General features: G+C 37.6%; 1 protein-coding gene across 2 annotated transcripts in view; it reads left to right on the top strand.

The window, feature by feature from the left end:
- The window catches only part of LOC117283355 (zinc finger protein 14-like), a 23,259-nt gene extending 16,700 nt beyond the window's left edge, over positions 1–6,559 (top strand). The window contains exons 2-4 of one of the 2 annotated variants that reach the window (XM_033756094.1): positions 1,328–1,454; positions 1,745–1,805; positions 3,261–6,559. In XM_033756094.1, coding sequence (XP_033611985.1) covers positions 1,328–1,454; positions 1,745–1,805; positions 3,261–4,638 — 1,566 coding nt within the window. In that variant the 3' untranslated portion in view covers positions 4,639–6,559. Of the gene's footprint in view, positions 1–1,308; positions 1,455–1,744; positions 1,806–3,260 lie in introns of both variants that reach the window. The other variant, XM_033756095.1, reaches the window with a different exon arrangement.
- Positions 6,560–9,520: the final 2,961 nt, after the last annotated feature.

Raw genomic sequence — 9,520 nt, 5'->3', positions numbered from 1 at the left:
TAATTTTTTTGCAGGAAATACTTTTTTCTTATCTGAATGTTTTTTCATTATAAATTCCCAAGCCATTCATGTTTATCTTTCCCCTTTCAATATGTAACCTATGTACATAGGATAGTAGTGTACACAATCCAGATTTCTAAGTACATACCCATTTCTCCCTGAACATAATTGAAACATTGCAATTTCTTCCAGAGATGTTTAACTCCACCTCCATAGAAAAAATCTATTTTCTATTTACATGTGGATTCACTGAAGACTGTCTTCATTTCCTGAGATACATTTGTCATTTTCTACTAATCATACACTGACATGAAATGTGGAATTTGAATGTCTTCAATGTATATTATGCAGGCTTTCACCTCGCTCACAAGATGTTGAATGTTGTTAGTCTTCTATTATACTGTACAGCTGTAATTTTTTTTAACAAATCAAAGGTGTGATTTCTAAGTGATCAATTATTTTTAAGTTTTCCTCTTAGGGGCAGGAATTTGAGGCAGGGTCTGACTTTGTAATTCAGATTGGCCTTGAAATTACTACAGAGCCCAGGCTGACCATTGAACTCATGGAAATCTGCCTACCTAAGTCACTGAAGTTCTGGCAAAATAGGCTTGTACCACCACATCTGGCTAAAGATTCCCTTTTGTAATTGGGGCCTAATTACTTTTTGATATCTTGGTTTTCAACACACTTAATAAATTGTATTCATATTCTTCCACTCATTACTTTCTCTTACACCATCCTAGAATTTCTTATATCTGAGTTTAAGGTGATCATTTGGTGTCTCTGAGCTACAAGTTAATGCAACACACTTCACTATTTTCATTATCCATACACTTGCTCCCATAAAACTGTTTTGATTAGCATTTGAATTATTCATAAAACTTATTTAATGCTTAGTTAAGTTTTTTTCTATGAAGCCAGATGCAAGTTTCAAAATGCTGCCTGTATAGAAGGGCTCAATTCTATGAATAAGATTTGAAAAGAGATAATCTATGGTGTATCAAAACTACTCATTATCTGCCCCTATGTTTTGTGAAGAGTGATTGTCAGGCTCCCTCTATGAGCTCTGCTTTAAAGACAGTCCACAAATACAATTTGGGTGACCCTGCAGGGCAACCAGTGCTACTTACTATTGTGCTGTCGCTTTAGTAACGAGTTGCAACCTACCATCAAAATTGCTGTGGGAAAATATGTGCATACGCATGGGCTTGTTGACCAAGACATGGAGTTAGTATTTGAATGGTATAACCTCAACTCAGCTTTTTAAGAGAAGAATGGAGACTTCAAGGTGTCTCAACCTTCCTTCAGGAAATGTGTGATTATTTAGGACCCAGTGACCTTTGAGGATGTAGCTGTGAACTTCACCATAGAAGAGTGGTCTTTGCTGAATTCATCCCAAAAGAAGCTCTACAGAGATGTGATGTGGGAAACATTTATGAATATGACTGTTATAGGTAAGGATGACATCATTTTCTCATTTATACAGTGAGAGAGCTTTGGTTCTTGTTCATTGGTGCAGTTTCATTAAATAGAATGTGGAAATACTTTGAAGACCATCTCAGTCTGGTTATATTATACCATGAATCTAACTGGAGTCTATTAATCTTTATGTAATGATATAGTGACTTTTTTTGGTACCGAGGATTGAAGTCAGGACCTTGCACTTACAAGGCAGGCATGGTGCTATTGAGCTAAATCCCTGGCCCATATGGTAACTTTTTTTATTTGTCTATCTACAATTCAGGAAGAACCTGGGATAACCAGCAAATTGAACGAATGTACAAAAATTGCTCCAGGAATCTAAGGTAATTTGTACTCATAAGAAAATGGAATATTCCTGAAGAATTGGTGTGTGAGCAAAAATATTACAAATGAGGCCATGTTCAAATTTATTTAATCTCACAGAAATTCTCCAGAGGTTGATTTTGTGTAATTCAACAATTGAATACAGAAATATTCCAATATAGGGAATGAGTTATTACTGATATTGTGCAACAAATGTCACTATCTGGTATATCAGTATAAGAAAATTCTTTCATGATCAGCATCATTGAAATATATAAAACTGCATTTTTGTATTGTGTATGCATATATGAAAAGGATAAATTTTGAATTTTAAGAGGAACTCATCAAGATATCTATTAATACATAGGGATGTAAGACATTAATTGTCTAAAAAATAGCTAAACTGGAAGCAAAATAGAAATGAGTGCTAGTGTTGTAATAATAGATGTTTTCAAAACATCCTCCTGAGCATTGAGTTCAGTCATATTTTGAAATTGTTAAAAGCACATCCTCATACATTGTCAGTGGAATGTAAAAGGGAACAACCGTTATGATAATCAAGATACAGATGTCTCAAAATAAAAACCAAAGTTGTTATTTGATCCAGGTGTAAATCACTGGCTATATTCTGAACTGAGTTAAATTCATATTTTAGTGATATGTGCACACTGTTGCTCAAAACAGGATATGTATAAGAATTCACGAGAGCTAAGTTCTAGATGCAATTCACAGCAGTTGAGCTCTGTATCTTTGTATGCCTGGATAAAGAAAACGTGGGATAGGCTCAGCATGGCAGTGGATTCTTGTAACTGCAGCACTCTGGGAAGCTGAACCAGCAGCATGACAACCTTATGTTCAGCCTAAGGAAATTACTTATCGATGAGAATCTCTCTCAGAACAAGAAATATAAAAGCTGAAAATGTAATTCAGTGCTAATAGCTGTGTTTAATTTTCAGGACTGAAAAAAGAAAGCGTTATATATTCAGCCATAAGGAATGATAATCAGGTCGTTGGCCAAAACCCAAAAATAGATGGGACTCCATCTCATGTTAAGTGAAATAAATCAGACACAGTAAAATATTGTATGTTTTCTTTTAAATGAGAAACTAAAAACATATTTAGGGAGTAAAATAAAAGAGAGGAGATGGAAAACAAAAAGGCTAACTTTTTGGAGATGGAAAAAGTGATTAGAGTAAAGAGAGAAGGGGAGAGTGATGGGTAAAATGGTGTCAAAAATCATTACTATGTGAGACACATAGGCACCTGTCTCCTAAAATGAAACTAGATACACACCAATTAAAGTTTTCCAAATAAATAGCATCCTTTTGGGAATGGGTGTTGAGAAGGCCTCCTCCAGGGTATTAGGTAAATTCATTATCAAAATTATTTAGCAGACATCAAACCAGAACTTGTCCTGTTCAGTTATTAATATGAAAACCCTCTTTTTAATTGTAATTGATCTTTTTTCTTTACAGAAATGAAGAAGTAGAAAAATATTATCAGTGTAAAGCTTGGAAACAACAGGAAGAATTATTCCTCTGGACTCCAGATACTAATGTGGACATGCAGCAAGCTGCTGTAAAGCCAACTGAAAGCAGTGCTTGTGAAAAGCCCCCGAGTGGGCAGGTGACCCTAAATGTGCCCATCATAGCTCACACTGGGCTGAAGCCACATGAGTATTTAGGATCTGAGGAGAAGCTGAATAAATGTAATGATTTCCAGTCCTTTCAGAAGTGTGCAAGGACAGAGAGTGGAGAGAAACCCTATCAATATGAGCGGTGTGCAAAAGCTTACTCTGATCTTAGTGAAAGACCTCAACCTGGAGAGGAAACCTCTGTAGGTAGGAAAGGTGTGAAAGCCTCCAGCACACCCAGTGGTGTTCAAATCCGTGAAGGAAAGCACAGTGGGGAGAATCCATATGTATGCAAACCTTGTGGGAAAACTTTTATTTCTTCATACCATACTCAAAGACATGAGAGAAAACATGCTGGAGAGAAGACCTGTATATCTCAGGGATGTGTGAAAGCACTAGCTCATTGTAATTCCTTTCAAAGACTTAAAAGTATTCACACTGGAGTAAAACCCCAGTGTAAGCAGTCTGGGAAAGCATTCACTGCACATGGTTACTGTAAAACTGATGAAAGAAGTCACACTGGTGAGAAACCATATGTATGTAAGCAATGTGGAAAAACATTCACTACACAGAGAGTTTATAAAACACATGAACGTAATCATCTAAATGAGAAATGCTATGTGTGTAAGCAGTGTGGAAAAGAATTCATTCATAAGTCCACATATCATAGACATACAAGATCACACACAGGTGAGAAACCCTATGTATGTAAGCATTGTGGGAAAGCATTCCACACATATAGTCACTGTCAAAGACATGAAAGAATTCACACTGGGGAGAGACCCTATATATGTAAACAATGTGGGAAAGCATTCATTACACACAATCATTTTCAAATACATGAAAGAACTCACACTGGGGAGAAACCCTATGTATGTAAGCAGTGTGGGAAATCTTTCACCCAACAGACTAATTGTCATATACATGAAAGAATTCACACAGGGGAGAAACCATATGTATGTCAGCAATGTGGAAAAGGATTTGCTGATAAGTCCACATTTCGTAGACATAGAAGATCCCACACTGGTGAGAAGCCTTATGTGTGTCAGCAATGTGGGAAAGCTTTCAGCACACTCAGTCACTGTCGAAGACATGAAAGTATTCACACCAGAAAGAAACCTTATATATGTAAACAATGTGGGAAAGCATTCACTACAGAAAAATATTTTCAAAAACATGAAAGAAATCATACTGAGGAGAAACTTTATGTGTGTCAGTAATGTGAGAAATATTCAACAGAGTACTGGTCAAACGTGAAGAAATTCACACTGGGAACAAACTAAGCAATGTGGGAAAGCATTCTGTATACAAAAGTTCCATCAAATATAAAAGACAGCACACTGGGGCAAATTAGGCAGTGTGGGAAAGTTTTGATGTAAGCCCTTCATTTTTTAGACATACTAACACTCAAGTATAACTATGTATATAAGAAATGTGAAAAATTCAGCTGATACAGTGTTAAATACATGAATGAGGTCACACTGAGGAGAAAGCCTATGTAAGCAACATGGGAAACCATTTGGCATAGACAGGTATTGTCCAATATATGAAAGAAGTAACACTGGGAAGAAAGCCTGTTAGATGGCAACCTATTTTGAAAATCCTGTGAAAATTACTTTCACAATAGAGACCTGTAGAAATAATATGAACATTTTCATATCAGTATTCATTAATTTTGTAGAAAACACTCTCCAAGATGGAGATATCCCAAAGTGTGTTCACTCTGCTTTTCAGTAAGTCACTTGTAAATATCTGAACTATGTATGTGATCTTTAGTATAGAAAAGAGATCGAGCTGACGTAATCATGTTTTAGTGTATGCCAATGTCTTTGAGCATAACATAGTGTCTCCTAGTTAAACAAGGTGCAATGAAGTGTATTTTTCAGTTCCAAGTGGGATTAGTATTTAGTATTTATTTTGTTTTGTTTTGTTTTTACAATTGGGAGGAATAGAGTACTAAAAAGTACATTTGTTCATTGTTTTTTAATTGTTGGGATTTCCTACTAGGTTTGATTTGGATTTTGTTGGTATATACACTCCATAATCTGAGTAAAAAGGTATTTTTGAATTTGATGTTATATTTGATGGTGAATGAGAGGCTTGTGTATGTGTTTTTGACAAAGGTCCATTGTTTTCGCACAACTTGTATATTAGTAATATTGTGTTTTTCATATCCTGACAAAACACTTGCATATAACCCAACATAATTGTATATTATATCAACTACATAGTTTTGCCTAGTTGCCTTCATGTTGGAATATTATGATTTTTATAAAATTTTACATTTCCTTAACATGAAAATCTTACTTTGTATGCCTATATTATGATGATTTTTAATTTTGTGTTAACTTTTCCAACACTTCTATCTAAAAATAAACCATAGTGCAGTGAGTTTCTGTTTACCACAGGTCAGCAAGAACATAACATTTCCGCAAATGGATATCGGGAATTGTAGTAATAAATCTCTCCAGAGGTATAAATGATGGAATGATTTATCAGCAACAACATTTTCAAAGCAATTTGTTCACAGTGAAGTTGTTTTGGAAAGAATAATTATTGGATGTGATGAGGCAAATGCCTTTATTCTATTCCCTGATGCTGGATTGACATTCTCTTTGGTAATCAATACTGATAAGAAGATGAAATAAGGGCACGAAGGAAAAGAAACAGTCAGTTTAATAAATAGAGGAAGTTTACTACTTTATGATTCAGATTGTGCTGTTTTAACAATTTTAGAGATGAATTTATACAATGTCTTTATCCATAAAGAGCGCTGAGGTATGTGCAGACATTCTAAAACACATACACAGACTTACTCAAGCTGTGAGCATGAGGCCCAGTTGGTCTCCTTTACTTATATTTTGCCTTTTTAACAATGAAATATCTTACACAATGTTTCTGTATACAAATGGTGCTCAATTTCTGATGGGGTTACGTTGTGATAAACCTGTGGTAACATGAAAATATAACTGAGCAATGAAATACCTATAGTGCAGTAAACATTGTATAGCTTGCTCCAGGCTTAATCATGCTTAGACACATAAAGTACCAATGTGCCAGTGTCTAAAATTATGTCTACTTTATATCTGAAATATCTGATGTAATGCATAGATTGCAATACAATGCAGAATACAATGTCAATTTTTTTACACCCTAGAACATGTGGCTAAGTTTCCTGCAGCTCAATTTTTCTTCTTACCATCACAGGAAGGTATATAGTGTCACTCTTCCAGCCAGTGATGGAATGATGAAAAGATGGGATTTTATCCTGAGCACATTTACTGTCCCATCATTTTACCATGAACAGAGTCTTGCTGTTCCTAATGATGCAAGCCTGTAGTCCCACCAAGCCAGGAGGAAGACTTAGGAGGAAAACAAAATGGAGGCCAGCACGGGCAACTGTCTCAATATCTATGAAAGTTCTGGAGGTCCAGACACTGTAGTACTCCTGTGTTCGCAGTATCAAAATTATCTTAATGTAAATCATTACACACCTGCCACGGCCAGCGGGGTTCGTTATTAGTAGGGCTCGAGGAGGGGAGCACCCGGAATGGGAACAGGAACGATGCAAGAAAATAAGAACCAGGCAGAGATCTTTTTGGGTCAAAAATTTTTTGTTAACCCCCTTTATTTCTCACACTGCAGCTTAAATGCAGTCAGGGATGAGCAGGGACTTTCCTGGTTGCTAAGCTGGTCTAGCTAGATAAGGTCAGGGCCAGAATGTCGCCGGGAGGGGTTAGAATGTCCCCGGGAAGGTGTAAAGTTCCTATCAGGGGCACACACGGAGGGTGGAGACGCACATAGGTCTTGGTCTCCAACATCTCCCTTTCTATTAAATTTAAAAGAAGCCTATTTAATAAAATGAAAAAGAAACCTTATCAATTCTATAATTCTTAAATCAATTTATAGCTAAGCTGGAGAGAAGCTTTAATTCAAAAATCAACTTATCATTAAACTAGGAAGAAACCTTATGATATTTATTAAATTTAAAAGAAGCAATTCTATACTTAATAGTTTTAAAAGAAGCAAAATAGAGCCATTCATGTCAAGACTTAGGGCCTAAAATTTAGAAGGAAACCATAGAAGGAAATATAGAAGGAAACCCAATGACATCCAGACTGAATAACATCCTGTGGCTTTTATGGGCTACTCGTAGAGGCCTCTGTTTTTTTGAGGCTGATAGGCATTAACCATAGAGGGGGAGTATCGACTCGACAATTTTGACAGAAGCCCCTGTCTTAGGTTGATCAGCCAAACCTTTCATGGGAAAAGCATTCGACTGTCTTACCTGTCATTGGGGTCATCTGTATCTGGAGAGGGGCGATCTCTGAGAGATCTTTATCTCCTGAGGTCTTTTGGAGATTGTGGCCACAAGAACTCAGAGATCATTGGTATTAGCCCCTATGTGGTCAAGTTTGCTCCTCGAGGGACTCAGACAGGTACTCATGCACATTAGTACCTTCCCTCCCTGGGTATTTAGTCCCAGGCCTCTGTAGGTGCCTATACCCACGTAGGTGATGAGTATACTAGCTCTGAGTACTAGCTGGTTCCACCAAGGAGTCTTCAGTGCCCTTTGTTGTAGTCAACAGGGTTTACCCAATTTTAGATTTATTGGGTTTAGAATTTTTGAGTTAAACTCTTATGGCCCTTGTTGGAAGAGGTGGAAGGTCCTCTTCAGCTATGCCACGGTCAATTAGATCAAGGCGATGGTAATAAGCTCATATAGGCTTGGCCTGGATGGCATCTATCTGTTCCTTAACAAAGTCAGTAAGCTTTCTAAAAGCCCAGGGTCCAAAGGAGAGAAGAATTAACAAGCCTACTAGGGGCCCCAATATGGAGGGTAGTAGGGTAGATAGCCAGGAAGAGGAGGAAAACCAATTTTGGAACCAATTCTGGGATTGTGTTCTTTCTTTCTTCCTCTTTTCTAAGCCTTCTCTAACCTTGGCCATAGAATCCTTTATAACTCCAGAGTGGTCTACATAAAAACAGCACTCTTCTTTGAGCGCAGCACATAGGCCTCCCTGTTGGAGGAAAAGTAAGTCTGAGCCTCTCCTATTTTGTAGGACAACTTCAGCAAGGGAAGTGAGGGAAGTCTCAAGGTGGGAGATGGCGGTCTCCAGTCGTTCAATGTCTTCATCTATGGTCAGGAGAAGTTCTGAATAATACTTGTTGGAGAGAACGAGAGAGGTTATGCCCGTCCCGGCCCCTGCAATCCCGAGGGAAAGCAACACAGCTAATGTAATTGCTGTTATAGGTTCTCTTTTTGATCTTATGAGGCTGTGCTCATCTTTTGGATAAAAAGTGGAGAATTGTTCTGAGGAATAATATGTCATCCTGGGGATTAATTGGACCAGGATACAATACATAGTCCGGTTTCTTTTGAGCAAGTCTCCTGAAATACAGGGGGTGAGGCCATCATTGCAAGCCCACCAAGCATTTTCAGGAGGAATTATATAAGATCCTGATTGAATTGAAGTATAATTGATATGAGTCTGATTACATAGGTGGTGGTGGGTGTTGGGCATCCTTCCCAAGCATAGGCCAGAATCTTGTACTGACTGCAAGGTGAGTCTAGCAGGGCCTTGTTGAGACCATCTGCATTTTGTATGATCTTGAGTGACAGTGTAATATCCTCAGACTGTCACGCCCTCATAAAAAGGAGGTCTAACACTATAACAGAGCCAACAAGATTGGGTCAATTCAGGTTTGGTATAATTTAGAGCTAGGAAGGCATTCTTGACAAGATTAACTAAAATTTCCTCAGAGTCTCTGGGAGAACAAAGTGTGGTGAATTGTAGAGATAGAGATGTATCATAGCCAGAAAATGAAGTATTCTGCATATTTTCTAAAATCTGGGAAGTAAGAAATATTGGGATCCCGGACTGGGGGTGGTGGAGCTAGGATTGAATTTGGACCTACGGGGACAGATGGTACCTGAGGAGGTCCTCTAAGTTGTTTAATAGAAAACAAAACTCCTGGGGTGCTAGAAAGATATAACACAAGTCCCCATGTCTTTCCAATGACCCATTCTTTTTGCCTTCCTCAGTGAATTTAATGACCAAGGTGTTACATCTTCCTCCCGGTGTTCCCAGGTATTTGGGG

Source organism: Fukomys damarensis, unplaced genomic scaffold, assembly GCF_012274545.1.
Source record: "Fukomys damarensis isolate Sample0158 unplaced genomic scaffold, DMR_v1.0_HiC HiC_scaffold_25, whole genome shotgun sequence".
Classification (NCBI taxonomy): Eukaryota; Metazoa; Chordata; class Mammalia; order Rodentia; family Bathyergidae; genus Fukomys; species Fukomys damarensis.
Note: the sequence above shows the minus strand (reverse complement) of the source record. Positions and strands in the feature narration are given on the sequence as shown.